This window comes from Nesoenas mayeri, assembly GCF_963082525.1.
Source record: "Nesoenas mayeri genome assembly, chromosome: 1".
NCBI lineage: Eukaryota > Metazoa > Chordata > Aves > Columbiformes > Columbidae > Nesoenas > Nesoenas mayeri.
Genome location: NC_137541.1, coordinates 182,513,026 through 182,532,035, shown reverse-complemented (window position 1 = coordinate 182,532,035; position 19,010 = coordinate 182,513,026). Strand labels below are relative to the sequence as shown.

Genomic DNA, 19,010 nt, shown 5'->3' with positions numbered 1-19,010 from the left:
TTCAGTTTGAGGTTCCTGGGCTACTTGTTAGTCACTTCAGCTACTCCTGGGGCACTGAAATGGGAGAGAGGCACCTAGGAAGGGCCAATAATCCCAATTATCTCAGGCATTTATCTTCAAATTACACCATATGGATTCATTCAGTCTCCTGAATGCAAGTGGGATTTACAGGACTTATGAATGCCACACACCTGGCTTGAGGCAAGACAAACTCCACTCTCAATGGGATTTGTGGAGTCCAGCTAGAAACAGCCAGAGAGACCTTTGCAGGCCTTGCAAGTCAAAAACACAAAAGTACCAGGTAGCAAGAAAGAATATAAGAAATAACTAACAAAGAGCTGGGAAAGGTGTCGTTAGGAAAAATAACACTGTGTCATTATGAACAATGATAAAATAAAAGGAGAAATTTTTCATGGACCTTAGACAAAAATTTGAAGGGCAAATGACTATCATCAAGAGAGTCACATTTCATGGAATTTGCTTCCAGTGCACTGCAATTTACAGGCACATGGGTCACGTATTTAAAAAGTCAAGGACTATATTCTGAATTACTGTAAACAGCTTTAAATTACTAACTGGTTTCAGTAAGTGGAAACACATTCAAAGGAAGAAGTTGCTTTCTTAGGTAAAGGCACGCACAAAGACACTCCTAGGAGCTCAGAGTATTCATTTAAGAGATGTGCCTGACACACCAAACCACGCTTCTCATCTTAGCACAGTTAACAAACACAAGTACACATCTCGATGGTAGGGCTACTTTGCAGTAGAGAATACACAAGCTCCATTTTATACAAAGTACAATAGATGCTGTCAGCTACAAAAATAGTTGCTTCGCAGAATGGATTGCACTGAAAGCACAAAGAAACGCAACAAAAAGAGCAAAATCTATGTATTTCTCATTCTAAAAAAACCAAGTTATTAAGAACTCTGAGACAAAGCACACCTCTCAAAATCTCTTATGAATTTCTCTAGAAAAATAATCCTTTAAGATACATGAAAGTTTCTCACTGATGGTTCAAGTTAATGCTCATTTTCCATGAACCTTATGCATCAATTGGACAACACGAGATATATTTCATACCAGATTTAACTAAGTTGCAGGACTCAGGATCTTCTAGCCGGACATCTGAAAATGAAGCTTCAGACGGCAGCTTCTTCTGTTCCTCTTTTAAACTCTGTGCAATTTGCTGCAGAGGAAGATATACCACAAATTTTTTGTTTGTTTGTTTTCCTTAATCTGCGCAGCATTATGTTGTTTTGATTACAATAGAGAAAAGCATTGCAAAAGGACACAGCTACACTCAGTTGTCCAGTGTTTCAAAGATATTAAAAGAAATAAAGACAGATGTTTCCAAAACAGTAGCAGAAACATTTCAGTATCAAATTAAGATGCACAAGTGTTACCCAGAACTGTGTAAAGCACTACTCTTTCCATTTTGCCTGTTTTTACTGATCTCTGAACAACAACCATTGAAGCCACCTAGAAATATAAGTTCAGAATAGGGGAACCCAATTCAATACTCACTTGGATTTCATACAGATAATTTTTGTGGTGGTTTTATGCCTATAGATGATATTTGCAGAGGGCCCCAAAGTCCTCTCTAGTTTATTCCCTGCAGGCGTTCAACAAAAAGCTTTCCCCTAACATTACTCAACATTTCAACCTTTTTCACTACTCGGTCAGCTTCAAAGCAACAAGAGGCAGCAAGAACGGGCAAAGAACTGCATTAATATTTGAGCAGAACAGCACCAGAAATATTTCTGTTCTGTGCTTTTAACATTTTAATAATTCATTTACTCAGACTGAATGTCTCTCTAACTAGCAAGGTTTTGAGCTTTAAAAGCAATAGAGTAGCAAAATGAATCCCAAACCAGGCAAAAACTAGAGTCTTGCAAAGACATATGAAGAGCAGTGTAATTTCTTGATTTAGAATGAGCTGTAAAACTCTCTCCTTCTTCCTAACTGAATGGCCATAGTCAGAAAATAAAGCCTTGTATAGACTAAGTATCTGCATTGCTTGCCTATAGAAGTTATAACTAACATTAAAAAGTTCTTACAATCAATTTTTTATCCAGTTCTATCCACACAATTTTAGCAAAAAAAAAGTTTCAAACTCCTAACAGTTATACTGGTAAAACTTCTGATCACTAGTTGTTCTGAATGGAGGGATCCCATTTAGCTACATGTTGTGTGGTGAGCTTCTCAATTACTATTTTTGCTTTTCCTTCAAAAACTTATTAGTCCTTAAGCTTTCAGTATGAAGGACAAGTATTCTACAAAGTCACTAGCTTCAGGATTTGTAAATGTTTTCCTAAACGCCTGTGAATGTCCCTTATAATCACCAAAGCATAAACTGTAACACAATAAAAACTTTAGACATGTATAAAGAGAAGATTATAGCAATGTGAGTTCAGTACTAAGAAGTTTCTCTCAGTGTTTTGTCTGTTTACAGGCAAGAACTGAACACAATAAGGTACAGTTATACAATGTTAATTTCTTTCAGCCCACAGCAACATATGTATATATTTATATAGCTATAAAGCATCTGCATTTTATATAAGTAATGCTCTAATTCTGAAGTCAAACAACAGCTTCTCCACCAACTGGTCAGCTGCAAATAAGTCCTACAATTTTCTAAGCAACACCAGCTATTCCGGTAGATAGACAGAAAGCAAAATAGAATAATAAAATCTGGATCTTGCCAGTCCATGTTGGAATTTCAGTTCTTAGTCAACTCAATCCTTTGACTGCTTCAGCCTCTCATTATAAAGTGAATGGCAACAGTTATTTGGGGGGGTGTCTTTATTATGCTTAATCCCTTCCATGCAATGCCACCTTTCAGTTGCATATCAAATGCAGTTTGCTCTAGGGAAAAAATAATGTAAAGTCTTTAATGGGGCATTTTTTTATTCCTGTGAATATTTTCATTCTGAAATCTTTCATCAATATAGTATTAACCTTTAAAGTAAGTAGAACTAGTTTGATTCCTATCAACAGGAACATTGACTGAAAAGGCTTGGAATGACTACAAAAACAGCTAATACTGATAAGAACTTGAAAAAGGCTACTGGGAACCATTGCCAACACATTAAATTATCTAAAAGTACAAGCAAGACTCCCCTCACACTGTCTGAGCATGGCACACATATGGGTACCAAACACTAGTTGATGGGTAATTCTGAAAACAAACTTGCAGCTAAGTGTGCCTGGCTAAAGCTTCTCTTCAACTCCAGCTCAACTAGAAAATACACTAGGTAATACCTACTACTTATGAAAGTAAATAAAAATCTACTGTTAGGAGAGAAAATTCAGAAGCTTCAAGTTGAGAAAACTTTTAACTGTGACGACTATTGCCAGTTTTATGAAGTTTGACATAAAGCGTTCTCTGACATTTAGTTTAGGGTCATAATTTGATCAGCAGGTACCAATTTGATAGCGCCAGTCACACTAAATGCACCTAAGAACTGGAAAACCCCATCTGCCAAGCACTATACTGCACAATTGTATAAGCTGCATTTAAAAAGAAAAGCAATCAAGGACAATAAAAAAGCTGACACTATACCTCCATCATTTCCAACTTGTCAGGATACGCAAGATCGCCCGGAGCAGGCTTGTAGCCTGTGATATCAGTCTGAATGTAAATATGCGTCCTATAGACAAGACGTTCTTGTACATCTTCTAACATCTGCTTGACACCAGCTGCAAATGCACCCAGTTGTTCAGCTGAAAAAGATTGAAAAAAAAAGCACAGATATAATTATAAAACAAGCTTATAGCACAAAAGTTTGAAGGATCACATATAGAACCACCATAAAACTGGCTTGCTGCAGATGAAGTCAAACCACATTTTGGAACAGAGGCAGGCAAATTTGTGACAAACAAAGAATTACTGAACTGTGTATTGCAGTTGCTTCAGCTCCCTAAGATCTCATTAGATTGTGAAAATGAGATCTCACACCGCTAACATCAAACACTACATTAGAATTAAGCACTCTGATCATTTGAGACCTCGATAGGTCGGGTGGCGTTTCTGCCTGGACACCAAACCAACGTGCTTTGGTTCTATCACAGCCAATGCCCACAAGCAAAACTGTCAGGATCTGACAAGCTCACTCATCTACCTGCCTACCACAAGAGATGATCCAGAACAGTCCACATCCAACTTAAGAACTCTTGTATCAGCCTGAGTTTAAGTATTAGAAAGACACTTAAGATTAGCCGAAAGATGTTGTCACCATTTTTTTCCTCATTTCCAACAGTGTCAGAATTCTGCTTCCAGGAAAATGAGTAATACTTCATGATGTTGGCCCAGTTTCAGAGGCAAAGAATTATGCTGTGTTATACACCAGCTACCTAGTATGACTTCTGTTTATCACATGGTGCAAAGTCTCAAGACTATGAAATTATTCCATTACACATTGGTCATACTAAAGAAATGAGATACCGGATTTTCTTCCTGAGGGACAGCTCACTACTATGACACTATGAGCTCTGAACAATTCCAAAACTCAAAAATCTCTACCAGCTACATAACTGCTCTGCTAAAATTGTAATTTCTAGTCTGGGAAACACTATATCGAGGAGAACGAAAAAAATGATGTTTGCCTTCCTTTGTTTTATCATCATGTACGCAGAAAGCTGTACATGGATGATGCACTAGGAGTGCCAAATGAAGCAATTCAATCATTCTAAAAGTTCATTTAAATCGATCCTGGAGCATGCATACACACTGTGTGGATGCCTGCTTGCATTTGTACAATCTAGAGAAAATAGGACTATATAACATCATTATATTAATTTAAATGAAGATATACAAAGACCCATAAATACAGACCTTTCTATTATAAGTGAAAAAATATTATTTATTTAAAATAACTTTACCTCATATTTGACATGTTTAAGACCCATTAGAAAGAAAGAAAAAAAAAACACACTAGGAATTTTGTCTACGCAATTTAATAATTTTACCAGTTAGGAAGACAGTTAAAAACTATCACATTCCATCCATGAGTTACCATTGTTCTGTACGTGATCTTCAAGCATCTCATTTTTGAGAATCCCACAGAGTTCAGAAAGGGTCTCTAAGTGAATGACATGGATGATCATTGGCCTCAGGACATCATACAACGAAAGACACAGCTTCTCCAAGAGTTCACTATGAAGAAAAAAATAAAGCAAAGCAAAACACTTTCAGGATCCTGAAATGCCAAAATACACTTTTATCACAAACACAGATTATTTTACGGCAAAGATTTTTAGAAATAGAGTGAGAAAATAATGCAACATGGTATCACAGAAGACTTGAGAAACAACTGTTTAAAACATGAACGCCTAATTTCCTACAAAGTCTTTTAAGAGAAGCAGGATACCAACTGCTTGAATGGTGGTACAGTTTTGAATTAAATTTTTTTAAGTACAAAAAAACCCAACCAATCAAACAACAACAACAAAAAAAAGCAGCCAACAACTCAGCCTGTCACAAAGGGAAAGTACTGCAGACTAATTTACCTGGCTTCTGTGTAAAGAAATGCTCCTGCTGAGCTCAGAATCACATCCTGGATTTCCCCTTGGGAAAAGACTCATCTGATTCCAAATACTCAATAGTTAATTAGAACCAGAAGTACACAAAGAGGCACACAGGAGGAGAAGCTTGGCAACCTTTTCTGTAACAACTTCCAATGTTGCAGGGCACACCTTCCCATCTAACCAAAGTTAAAATATCAATGCAATACGCAAAATCAGAAATGCTCCTTTGATTTATTTTTTCCGTCCTGTTCAAAGTGATGCATATCTTGGTTAAGACACCAGTAGCATTAATGCCAGACATTTTTGCCATTCTCAATGCCCCCTTCACTAACCACAGATTAGACATGAATGCTGTGTCAGCAGCAGAAAAATAAAGTAATTCCCCAGTTAGACCTGGAAAAATAAACACTGAAAATATTTCAGTATTTACAGTGTGGTAAGATTGTTGAGTTTATTGCACTGTGTATTTTTTTTCTAATTCAAGAAGAATGGCTGACGAGCACTTCAGCTCCTTTAAGAGTATGGACAAAAAAAGCTCACAAAAACATTTTCAATGTCTCTCTTCTGTTGTACTCTACAACTGTGCAACAACTCGATAAAACAGTAACTCTCAATGTCAGAAGCAGAAACAAAGGAGAAAGTTTCAACAGCCTTACTATTAAATACAACACTCAACCTCAGATTTCTACTCGTTGCTAGATTTGTGGTAAACTCTTATCTGTACATAGACACCTACCTTATATCCTCAGGGCACCCCAGCACTTCAGAAAAAAAATGAGGCTATTTTATTATGTACCTAATAAAGTAGTTACTATCTGAAACAGTTTCCTCAAAATATTTTATTTAGATGTAGGCAAAAAATGGGAACAAGTTCTTAAAAAAGGAGGTAACTACTTTCCATCAAGATTCAAAAATAATCAGAAGTCTATTCTCATTCTTGGTGTAAAGAGCAATAGTGACAATATTTCTGTCTGAACAACATTTTACACTGATTTCCATCAGGGATGTTTACTTCAGGATTTGCACTAAGATAGCTGAATTCGTTCTTAAACCAATTTAGTGACCTAACTCAATTAGACTTGGAAAAATAAACACTGAAAATATTGCAGTATTTACAGTGTGGTAGGATTGTTGAGTTTATTGCACTGTGTATTTTTTTTCTAATTCAAGAAGAATGGCTGACAAGAGCACTTCAGCTCCTTTAAGAGTATGGACAAAAAAAGCTCACAAAAACATTTTCAATGTCTCTCTTCTGTTGTACTCTACAACTGTGCAACAACTCGATAAAACAGTAACTCTCAATGTCAGAAGCAGATGATCATCCACAAGGATCATCCACCTCAAATTCTGAGCATGTCCCACATGAGACCTCAATTTCTGAGAGAAGTGAAAGACTGCTACTATTCTGGCACTATGGCTTATTTCTAGTGAGGCTTTATGTGCTTATTTCCCATCAGCTTTAGAGGACAGGAGGGTAGTGGGCAGTATTTTTACTAGGTTACACTTACTCAAGCTGCTCTTGATTTTAAGACAATACAACACTGAACACTAGCATCTCAGTTATATTTATTGGAATACACTTTATTTATGAACTTCATAGCAAGGCAACACGACCTGCCCAAATTTCAAAATTAAATATCATTATACCAGCAACTTGGAGAATAATCTACTCAACTGCTCTAATATTGCAGGTCTGTTGTAAAAAACTCACAATACTTTAAAACGCAATTACCATGTGAAGACAGCAACCTGTCCCTCTTCTAGATACGGTCACTGTCAGGTGTCCACTACCGCACCTTCCATTTAGCCCACATACTGGCACATGGGGAAGCTCACTAAATCCGTGATGAAAAATGGCTGGAGTACATCAGCTTAATTTTACACTTAAGTAAATGAAAAGCAGTTCTACAACTGACTATGCAAACTGTTGGCGTAGAGGCAGTACAAAAACAGCCGAGAGCTGTAGCAGTGTAAACTTCTACAGCTACTGCCAAAGCAACTCTGTGTCTTTAATTCTTTCAGACCATGTACAGAGCACTTACACTACTCAGATTATTCATGGAGACTGTAAGCTATCAGCTTTGCTTGAAGAAAAAAAACAAAACAACCAATTCTGAGGCACAAAGTGATTAAGGGTTTTTTTTCTTGCTGGTTCTTACCAACCACTTCAATATTATTTGCCATGTAACAATGTCTGCTATATCACAGTATGGAAAATACAACGTGCAGTAAAGCAAAACTAGCATGTACCACCTACTCCAGTTTTGGTGTTGGTTTTGTGAAGAACTCATTGTAAAGCTGGTGTTCATCCTGGCATACATGGACCATGAAGGCACAGCCACTTCGTACCTGTATTCACAGAAATGCAAACATTAGATTATTTCCCTTGTATCAGTACCACAGGAGGTATTACAGATATCCTTATATCATATACTGTATTATTATTGTTGTTGCTGTTATCATTACTACTACAGCTATAATTAAATCGAAGCTTTGTGCAATTCACTATTATTGAGATCAACTATAAAACTAAGGACTGAAAAGACATTACTAGCCAAATAAAAGCTCATTGTGCAACTTCCGTCCCTTTTTGTTTCTGGTGAAATTTAAGTAACCACGTTTTACGCTTTTGCAAATACCCAGTGTTTGTACAGAATAATTTTCCACAAAATATGCATTACTTAAAAATATTAGTAAAATCTTAATGATTCAAAACCACAAACAAAAGTGACAGCTCTGCATGTAAACAACTGAATTTAATAAGCACATTTTACTTGGGGAAAGGATCAAAATATAACAAAAACCCCACAACACATGACTCCATTACATACCAAAGCACAATGATCCCTGTTGTTCTGACTGGTTAATTCTGTAACAGTGCTAGCAATACTTGGACCAAGCAAAAGCTCCCTCTGGTCGAGGTAACATTGATGGATTTCGTTGAGAACTTGTTGATACCTAGCCAAGAAATTAAAAACAGTAAATGTCCCCTGAAGCTCATTTTCTTGTAAGCATAAAATTCATTCTAATACCCTCTTCAAGTATACATAATTTCAACTTTTAAAACATTTTAAATTACTAATGTATTAAACAGTATCTAAACAAAAGTAAAGTTTATCAAAACTTTAAATTATTGAAAATAAATTATGCAGAAGTACTCACTCTGGCATTTTTTCAGATCTTTGCTCTACTTGTTCAATAAGAGTCTACCAAATAAAAAGAAAAAAGTATTATCAGAAGTGATTTTTTTTCTGATAATTGGAAAACAGTTTGCAGTATTTTTCCATGGACACAATGTGCAATCTTTGGACATTCACACTCGCACAAAATGCAATCCTTGCACTCACACTGCTAATAAATTCAAACCCCATTTTATAGCTTCCTTTTTAACAGTTAGTTATCAGTCTACTTACTCTGACTTTGGGAGCAGCTGCTCTGAATTTTACATAAAAAAGTGTGAAGGCGTTGTCAGAATTTGGCACAGCTGAAGGATCCTGAAAGAAGAGATGAGTAATTAAGTACAAAGGAAAATACTATATTTAGCTTCTAGTATTAAATGGCTGAGATAATTAGGCTCTAAAATTGGGCATTGGTTCCGTGTGTTTACACTGCCAGTGGAACAGCTCTTTGCCACTTTCCATCCAGAAAGGCACACTTGTTTCAGAACTTGAATACAAGCCAGACAGAAGAATGAAACCCAAAAGAAAAGTTTCAACCAACAGTCTCTACACAAAAAGTAACATTTTCAATAACCACGGCATTCTCCAGCAGAGACAACAATTTTCTCTGGATCCACCAGAGCAGTACTGATTGCTGCTCCTTAATCTGTAGTACTAATATGGAACAAAATTTCTCTTTTACCTGCCAGTCCCAGGGTGGAGAAGCCAAGTTTCAGCTCTCATTCAAACTTCAACTGGAATGTCAAGTTTTGAGGTGGTCCGCCCCACAGCACCCCAGCTTAGCCAGGCAGACAACTTGAACTTAGACAAATTATAGCACTAACAAAGCAGAGTGGAGACACAATTTAGCCATCAGGCTTCCTGCCCCTTATCCCTAGTGATGACAGAGAGAAGCAGATGGCCCTCCCTTGAAACATGGCAGGGACGGGAAAACTCTTCCACCTTCCACACCTCCTACTTTCATCCCTGTGAGCAGCCTGGTCATCCTACAAACACAGATCAAAATCCCTACAAACACAGATCAAAATCCCCACCCACTCACACATGAGGAGTAACAAAGAACATCCAGATCTCATGAGCCCCTTTCCAGTCCTGACAAGACTTCTTGTTGTCTTCCAATAGGACATCTTAACACTCGATCACAAGATCACTGGCCCAGTACTGCACTTCTAGCAGAAGCAGACATCTTATGTTTCAGAAAAATATGCAAAACATCCATAAATTCCCCCATGAAGCTGGAAAGAAGGACGCCATCTGACTCCTAAAAGAGGTCCCCTACCTGACTTAAAACTGCTAAGCTGCAATTCAAATCCAGAAATGAGGTTTCACTTCTTTCTGTAGACATGTTTATCATCAGAGATGGTCAATTCTGTCTGAATTCAGCTCGGTCATGGCAGTCCATTGACATCAAACCAAGATACAATACTTTTTCAAAATAAAAAGTACTATTGTACCAAATACAAAAAATGTTCAATGATCCTCAACCAAGATTTCTTTATATCTGAAAGATGCTAGAATTGAGAACTGACAATTTCACTGGTTATCTCTCATGACACCAAGTGTGACTGTAAACAGACTGAACACAAGGCATACAACAATTAACTGGAGAAAGAAAATGGGTAGAAAGAGACATTCCCCTCTCCTCTGCCCAAATATTGCAGCACAAGCTTATGAACATTTTAATGAGATCAGAAAAACTCCCTACTCACCTCTATACCTAATGCCCACCAGAGTGAGAAGAAGACCTAACTCTTCCCTGTGACTCTCAAATGTGGCTGACAACGCTTTGAAACTAACCAATAGATACTGACAAAACCAGTAGGAACCTGCCACAGTTATTCTCTGCAGCTACACCAAGCAGTGCAGATTTATCAAAAAGAAATATTTAGATGAGCAAGAACACTCAAAAACACTCCCTAGGATATAATACTGAAAGAGTCACATCATGAACTCAGAGTTGTTGTGCTTTAACAGTTTTCTCCCTACGACACAAAGCTCCCGTATTCACTCTTCAAGTATTCCCTACTCCGTCAGATTCGATTGAAACTTGGACAATCTACACAAACACCACAGTACAGGAATGACCTATTTTCACACAAAACTCCTGACACCTCCCACCTTCACAAAAAAGAGAAGAAAACTGCATACTGTTATAACAGACATTTCAGTACAGCTCAAGTTACCACTGATTCACCTTACCCTTTTCATTAACTGGCTTGTGAGGTTCTGTAGTGTATTCACAGTATATGTCTTGATAAGGTGCATAGCTTTGGAAAGGCATTGTTTAAACTTAATCAAATATACAGGATAGTCTTTAAAATTTGGCTGAAAGAAACAAAAAAATCCATTTTAAATATGAATAATAAGAGAGTTGAAAATTTATCAAAACTTAAAATACTCTTTTACTAGCTAGAAATGCTCGTTAGTACAAACTAAAAACATTCTATAAAAATTAAGCAGAATATTAAGTATATTCAGTGAGAGTTTCTTAAGTTTATAAACTCTCATCTTTGCTTTCTTACTGTATTTGGCAGAGAACATTTTAGAGAAAAAAAACCACACCACAAAACCAGTATGAATACATAGTTTTGAAACTATAAAGATTTCACTAAAAACAACACAGAATTACTTACATGAGATGAAATATATGCAATACAATCATCAAGCTTAGCCAGCATGGGAATGAATCCTTCACTGTTCACAGATAGTGTTGGGGAATTCAATTTCTTTGGAAAACAAGACAAAGCATCATTGTAAGGAACCTGAGTAACTCAGCATTGGCAACAGAGTTCAAAAGATCAGTACACTTCCATTTTCTAAATACTTACTGTGTTGATGTTTTCCAGCTCGTTAAAATAAGAAAGTTTCTGCTGGATGTTTTCAGCCAGGTCAACAAGTTCTGACTGTTAAAAATCAATAAATAAAAGAATATCAGCAACCTAGCAAGTAATTTAAATATATATTTTTATACACACACACACACACACACAAAATCATTCAGCCTCCATTTCAGCTCTCAGCACACACCAGTGTTAACTAGCTCTAGATAACTTGCAACTAAGTACAACAAAAGCTGCAAATGCAGCAGCGCTCTCTTACCAGCAAAAGACACATTACTCTCAACAGTCTACTTAAAAACATATATTCTACAGGTTTGTCGGCATTCCACAGATACTATTGCACACAAATAGCAGTGCTGCCATCAGTATTACAGAGAACTGTAGAAATACTGTATTTGGGGGTTGAAGCCTTTAACAGTTCTCCCTTATACAGTCATCCTAAAAAATAATGTTCATTATACCACTGTTGGAACAGCTCAGGAGGAGAAAGAAAGTATCTGGGAAATAATCTCATAACTTAAAAAAAGAAAAAAATCTTTCTTTTTACAATAACCAGCTCAAAATACTTCCATAAGTGATATAAATTATTAATTTCAATACAGGTTGCACTTGTCAGGCAAGTGTTCAAAAGATCCGCTCAGCTAGCTATCCTGATGAAAGTGCACATCAACACAAAATAAACATTTTACTGTGCAGAGCCTGACATCCTAACTGCAAGTGAACACACCAAAAATGAGGTTCCAAAGTAAATGGTGGGATCATCACCACAGCTCACAGATTTTCCCAGCCTAACAAAAATAAACATTCATTTATGGTACCTTAAGAACTTCCAGTAATCCTCCTATTAAAGATTACCTGCTCTTTCAAAAGTTGTTCACAGGCCTCATGCAGCGTTCCTGTCTTCGTGGACACAAAAAGATACTGGTTTTGCAGTGACTCCAGGTGTTGAAGGGCACTATTCACATCATTCAAGATAGCATCACATTGTTCCTGAAACCCAGACAAGTAATCCCTCATCTGTCTAGAAAAAGAGAATCAACAGATAACAGAAGTAAAATTTCACTTTCCATATTTGCAAATTCGGCTGCCTGCATGGACACTGCCACCACCTTTCCTTCTCCAGGAATAAAAGACCACTCGCACCAAGTAGGAGCGCACAATAAACAGATGTTTTGTGACCTGCAGAAATAACAGCTAAAGGGTTTGGAATGGTGACTGCAGTAACTCCACTTCCCCGACATTCCTCATTGCAAGCCTACCCAAAAAGCAGCAGCATGCACCACAGAGCTGGGGTGTCAAGCTCATTTTCACCAGGGGCTACTCCTAACTACTAACTCCTAACTACTCCAACATTTATACAGTCCTAAAATTACATTCGGCCCTTTGAGGGCAACTGTGAGGCTGACGTGGCCAGTGGTGAAAACAAGTTTGACACCCATGGTCTAGAGCACGCTAATACTGTCTAAATGCACAACACAAACATGGCAACTACTGCAGGCTACTGCTAGCAGCCAAATTCTACCTGCCTTTATTCCAACAGAGGTGCTAATTTGGGTCACTTCCATACAATTTTCAGCTTCCATTTAGAAATTACTTTTACTCTCTTAAAGTAGTTGAAATTATCCAGAGGATTCAAAACTTACTGTGAGTATATTAAGAGGCTTAAATGCAACAGATTTAGTTTCTCTAAGGCTCATAAATGATCACTAAACATATGTCAAGCATTCAGCTTGACTAAAACATCACTTAAAATCAATTACTCTTGGATGTCAGCTAAAACTTCTGAGCTCTGCTTTACCACATAAAAAGCAGCAAGTAAAATCATAATTCTCTGCAGTTGTGTACAACAGGCAAAGAACTTACTCGTTTTCCTCCTTCTCCTCTGGCCTCCTGCAATCAGTTCCACATTGGCCACCCTACAAACCACCCTGCATCCATGGCACACTTAAGTACCTGTGTGCGCTATTATGAACATGTCAGCTGACAAAGTGCCAAGATGATGCTCTCCTTAGGTTCTTAATGATCTGAGCATGGTCTTAGTATATGCCTAAATCTCTCCTTTTAAGAATTGTCACACCCACATATGTGAGAGCAAGAGGGGAAGAGGCAGACCAAAGAAAAGCAGAGAAAAACAGTAGAGGGGAATACAGCAGCATCTCTCTGTGGCCAAGGGCAAGTTTGTAAAGCCTCAAGACACAGCCAGTTTCCATAAAAGCCATCAGCAGATTTGGCTAAGCCATTCAGCCGTACTTCAGACTCTTGAGGGGAAACTGGGAAAGGCACTGGGAAGGGGTTCTCCTGGACGTGATGGAGATGTCAGACAAAAAGAGATGAGAATGCCAAGTCTCAAAACTGGAGCTGAGCAAAGTGTCCCGGAATGCAGGGAATGCGGATACAAAGTCACAGCTGCAGTAGCTGGTGAGCCAAACGGTGACAGCAGAAATGACCAGCAGCCACACCTGCTTGCACAGTCTCACCCTCAGAGGATGCCATTTCAATAGCAGCAGCAGTTGAAAAGGTATATAAAAACTCTCAGACTGCCTTTGTCTACACTCCTGTCTATAAGCCAAAAATTAATTCAATCTTTCTTACTATACTGTGCAGTTCAGAATGAAATCTGTGTCCCTTTTAACTGCCCTGCAACACGTGCAATAGCCTTTGGGATGGGAGAGGGGCACACTGCCCCAGAAAGCTGCAGCTGTTCTGATATATCCTCCCATTCCCCACCAGCTGAATCCAAATGCACAATAACATTATAGGGACAAGATGAAGTCCTTCAAGGTTTAGCATGCTTAACAGTGAAAGGAACCAAGGGAGAACACGTACCTGTACTTGGCACCTTCATCTTGATCCATCTGTGTTTGTACCTGAGCAAACCAGGAGAAGAACTACAAGAGATTTTACAGTGTGAAAAACACAGATATCACATGCAATCAATAGAAAAAAAAGAAATCAGGTTATGAAATTAAGATGAGCTTTTGTTAAAAAGAGATGTTTCAGAACTAAATTATTAATCAAGGAAACAAACTATAGCTGCTCATTGTAGGTGCCTTCCAACTGAAATATTCCATTCCTCCACTAAATTAAAATGGGAAAGACTGAATTTCATCTGTTTTTATTTGCACAAGAACAAGGCTGTCACATTAAAAAGGGGGAGAGGAGGCATGACATTCTTCTATATTATGAGCAACACCACCTTACTGAAGGGGTGCCTTACTCTCACATAAGACTCCACCTGAAATGAGAAAAGGATCCGGCACTTAAGAGCTAAAACTTCAATGATATTTCCCCCCCCCCCGCCAGGTTTCTTCACGCATCTGGAAAATGCCCCAAAAATTTTAACGCACTCACCAAAAGCCAGGCAAAAGACACAGAAACTCACAGAATTCTCTGAAGAATATTACTGCAACTTGGAGTTTACTTAGCGCCACTTACCTGCTGGGCTGTTTCAATTCTTTCATCCTCCATCCCCAGGGTGGCAAATCCTTTCAGGAGGACATCCTCTGTGGATTCTGGCACCGCAGCTGTCAGCATAACACTTAGTGACTGGGATGTTAGGCTGCACAGATCTTCAATTGGCAGCTGCTCAAAAAAACCCACAAAATTTAGTTAGACAACTTACTAATAATTAGTATATTCAAGTCAACTACAATAACACAATCCAAAGCATCAACCTGAGAAAATTACAGGCATCTACTTTTGAAGACACAAATACAATGGACATTTTATCCATCAATATGATAACACACCAACAACTACCACATCTATATATTAAGGAACACCTATTTTTTATTAGAATCAGAAAATATTATACAACTTTTTATATAAATACACATTTGTGTAAGAATGGAAACTGAATGTACATGTACCTGACACACTGATGAGCTATAATTTAATTTCCAATTTAACTGGTTCTGTACTCAGAGAAATGCACTAGAAAAGTTATCTGAGAACATAAGAATTCAGAACACATGCAGAAGCAGAAATAAATACCAGTACTGTCTACACTACATGGCAGCACCACTGCACAAAAATTGTCAGATTTTTTTGCCAGATATTTAGAGAAAACTCAAGCCTTAACACTGCCAGAATTTATTCAGGAAATAGTGTTTCATACTCTCTCAAATGCTTTTCAATGAAGAAGTAAAACTAAAAAAGAAGGCTTTTTTAGAAGAAAAGGATAGGAATTACTGGCCACATTTTTTTTAAGCAACAAAAATACAGAAAAACTTGAGAGAAGTTGTATTCAAGTATGACTGGACAATATTAATTAGCTTATACAAAAATTAATTCAAGAAAACAAATATTATTATATACTCTTCATTACCATAATACCCTTTTTAATTCACTTGATAAGCACAGTATATTTTCTATTGATAAGAATATCAGTACCATAAAAAGAGAAAATACTACTTAAAAATAAACTGGTGTCCCTCTAGAAAATTACTCACTCAGTACAATATTCATTGCCTTGTAATATTAGTCTGGCAAAGAATGAACTGTTGGTATCTGTTCTCTCAGATATCTGAGAAAGCACAGATTGACCTTTTTTGTTCCAACTTCCACATATCTTTCCAAAACAGGCAGGGCCCTTGCTGGGGAATCAGGGTTTCCTCTCATGACTACTGAGGAAAAGATGAGTTGATCAGAGCTTCCTTTTTCAGAAGAGCTGAGACGTCATCGTCCCAATCCATGGCAGCAGGAGCCATGACCAGCTGAAGTCCTCAATGTCTCGGCAACCCCATTGTCCTGACTGGCAAATACGGTACCTGCCTTGTTGCAAAGCTGGTTTAGATCCATAGGAAGATCCTCCAATAGCAGCACTTCCTTCTACAATCATTTTGGATGCCTGACAGTATTTACTTTAATACAGTGGCATACAGCTTACACACGCACACACAAAAAAAAATAAACCAGGAAGCATGAAATGCAACAGGTGCATTTCAGAAAGGAGTTGCTTCGTCCCCTCCCCTTTGTTATTTTGACCTTTCAGATGCTTGCTGAGAGGAACTTTGTTGATTTTAGGACACTATATCTCACGCTACCATCCTGTTCAAATACAAAACCTCTCATCAAAAGCACAGTTATGGAATGCAAACTTTTTGTTCCCCTTCCCTTTGCAAACAAGGAAGCATTCATAAATAATCATCTTGTCAAGAGTTTGATATCTTATAACTGGATGGGAGACCACACCTTCCATGGTAATGACAATTTATTAGGCTTTTTACCACTATTTCTGGCTTTATACACCTCGTTGAATGATCTATGAGTTGTACCAGGAAATAACATTGGTGCCAGCGGCTATGAGCTGACCAGGATCGAATTAAGAGGACCTAAACCATGTAGCTCCACGACTACAACTCTCAGTTTTAACAGGACAAACTCCGACGAACTGAGAGAAGCAGCAGGGACAGGCGGTGAGAGCCCAGCAGATTTTAAGAGTGCAGCAGCCTCGGCTGCCCATAAACCCCCGCCAGCCGGGACGGGCCGTACCACGGCCTGACCCCCTCGGGAAGGCTGAGGGACAAACGAGCCCTCTCGGGGGAGGCGAAACGGGGCGGCGGGCCGGGCAGGCGGCTGTGGGCGCAAACCCTGTGAGCACCGGGAGGGCGGCGGCCCCGCAGGCCACAGCCGGCCGGGCCGGGCCGGGCCGCCACCCCCGGCGACGTGGCACCGCGGCGCCGCTCTCTCACCCGCCCGCCCTCCGTCCCTCCCTTTGGCCCGGGCAGCGCCGCCGCCTCACCTCGGGCGGCACCGGCAGGTTCTCGGCCGCCGCTTTCAGCTCCAGCACGGAGTCGGTCTGGCGGTCGCTGAGCGGCGCGGCGGGCTGCGGGCGGCGGTCCCACAGGCTGAGGCGGTCTCGCAGCTCCCTGCCCGCCGGCTCGGCGGGCGGCGGCTCCGCCATGCTGGGGCAGCGGCGGGCGGGCGGCCGGGCCGGGCCGGGCCGGGGGGAGCGGGGCGGAACGGAACGGAACGCTGGAGAGCACGGCGGCGCTTCCGGGGGAGGCACAGCGCGAGCCGCCCCGCGTCGCGTGGCAGCAGCGTCATTGGTGGGGAGGAGAAGTGCGTCAGCGAGGAGCGGAAGCGGGGAGAGCGGGGGCTGATTGGGATAGCGCCCCCATGCGGCGGGGAGGAGCGCAGGCGGCTGCGGCATGGCCACCGTGCGGATGGCCCGGACAGAGCCGGCCCCGCCGCCTCCCCGCTCCGCGCCCGGAGACGCCGCCGGGTAGCCTGGAGAAAAGGCGGGGCTGGCAGCGGGCTCGCCCTCTCCATTCCCCGAAGCCTCCTCTGGAGGCGGCGGAGGCAGGGACTGCAAAGGCAACCGTGGTGATGGCGCCGGGCCACCTCCCGCCCCGCAGCCAGCCCTGCTCCTTCTGGGCTGCAGCTCTGTCCCAAACTCTACCACAGCAAAACATTTGTGTCAACAACAAAATAACCCCACTTTTGCAGCAGTGTTTTCGATCTAGTTTAACCCGACGTGACACCTGACGTCCTCCTGGCACGTGTAAGTGAAGTCCAGGAGCACCTGTTGCCATCACATCTGCCATGACCCTGGTGACAAAGCACCGTGAGCCCGTTGGAGGGGACCCAGGTCCCCCCTTGTCTCTGCTCCTCCCTGGTGTGTGAGCTCTGGCACTTGGCTGTCCCTGAAGCAGGGCAGGGAGTGACAGTTCCTTTTCTATGTCATCACCCAGCTTCCTCATTAGCAAACTGGTTTTAATGTTTTCTGCAGCACCACCTATTAATCAGAGCTGCTTTTTCCACCATGCCTCAGAACCTGCTGCAGAATTCACTCTTTACTTTGAGAATACTCTTAATAGTTTTTGTTATCTTAAATCTAATAAACTAAATCCTAACTATGGCATGTCTGAATTAAAGAGCTTGGAAACAGTGTGAGGTACTCACTGCTGCAGTCACCTCAGCTGAGGTCCTGAACTCCCATGCTGCTGTTTTAATGATTGGTGCTTAATAGGTGATTTAGGCCATCCTGTCTATCTGTCCCTCTCCAGCTTCCCCACAGAGTAGCTGGTGCAGTGTTACTCCAAAGTGGCAGGTTCCTCATCCCCTCAGAGCTGCATTCATCAGATTTGTGTTACTATGCATGAACTCCAGAAATCCACTTTGCTTACAAATGTAATAAACACATTTTTGCTGTTACACAAAACTAAGCTGATTGATCTGTTTCAGACATGATTTAAAAACTTTTAATAAGCTTAGAAGTGTAAAACATACACTTATTTTACATAGTGTACAAAAATCTTTACAAATATTTCTATTAAAGCATAGAAACAAGCAGTGCACATATGCACACCCATATACAAAGAAAAACATTGTGCCTTAGGGAAAGAAAGTGCCTTGTGCATTTAAAAATCCATTTGTGAATTCAAAATTAGTAATTTTAAGTGATTATAGTAATTTTGAAATCTCAATGAAATTTCTTTAAGTGGAATGTATGATTAAGGA

The 19,010-nt window shown here is 39.9% G+C and overlaps 1 protein-coding gene across 3 annotated transcripts in view; it reads right to left on the bottom strand.

The window, feature by feature from the left end:
• The window catches only part of COG3 (component of oligomeric golgi complex 3), a 32,479-nt gene extending 14,935 nt beyond the window's left edge, over positions 1 to 17,544 (bottom strand). For all 3 annotated transcript variants that reach the window (XR_013922889.1, XR_013922890.1, XM_080354238.1), the window contains exons 1-14: positions 17,290 to 17,544; positions 14,982 to 15,128; positions 14,373 to 14,434; positions 12,402 to 12,567; positions 11,535 to 11,609; positions 11,340 to 11,432; positions 10,906 to 11,031; positions 8,941 to 9,021; positions 8,690 to 8,733; positions 8,359 to 8,485; positions 7,785 to 7,876; positions 5,017 to 5,156; positions 3,564 to 3,724; positions 1,082 to 1,187 (exon numbers count right to left, since the gene is read on the bottom strand). Coding sequence is in view for 1 of the 3 variants with exons in the window: in XM_080354238.1 (XP_080210364.1) it covers positions 1,082 to 1,187; positions 3,564 to 3,724; positions 5,017 to 5,156; positions 7,785 to 7,876; positions 8,359 to 8,485; positions 8,690 to 8,733; positions 8,941 to 9,021; positions 10,906 to 11,031; positions 11,340 to 11,432; positions 11,535 to 11,609; positions 12,402 to 12,567; positions 14,373 to 14,434; positions 14,982 to 15,128; positions 17,290 to 17,451 (1,582 nt within the window). In the remaining 2 variants the exon portion in view is untranslated. The remainder of the gene's footprint in view (positions 1 to 1,081; positions 1,188 to 3,563; positions 3,725 to 5,016; positions 5,157 to 7,784; positions 7,877 to 8,358; positions 8,486 to 8,689; positions 8,734 to 8,940; positions 9,022 to 10,905; positions 11,032 to 11,339; positions 11,433 to 11,534; positions 11,610 to 12,401; positions 12,568 to 14,372; positions 14,435 to 14,981; positions 15,129 to 17,289) is intronic.
• Positions 17,545 to 19,010: the final 1,466 nt, after the last annotated feature.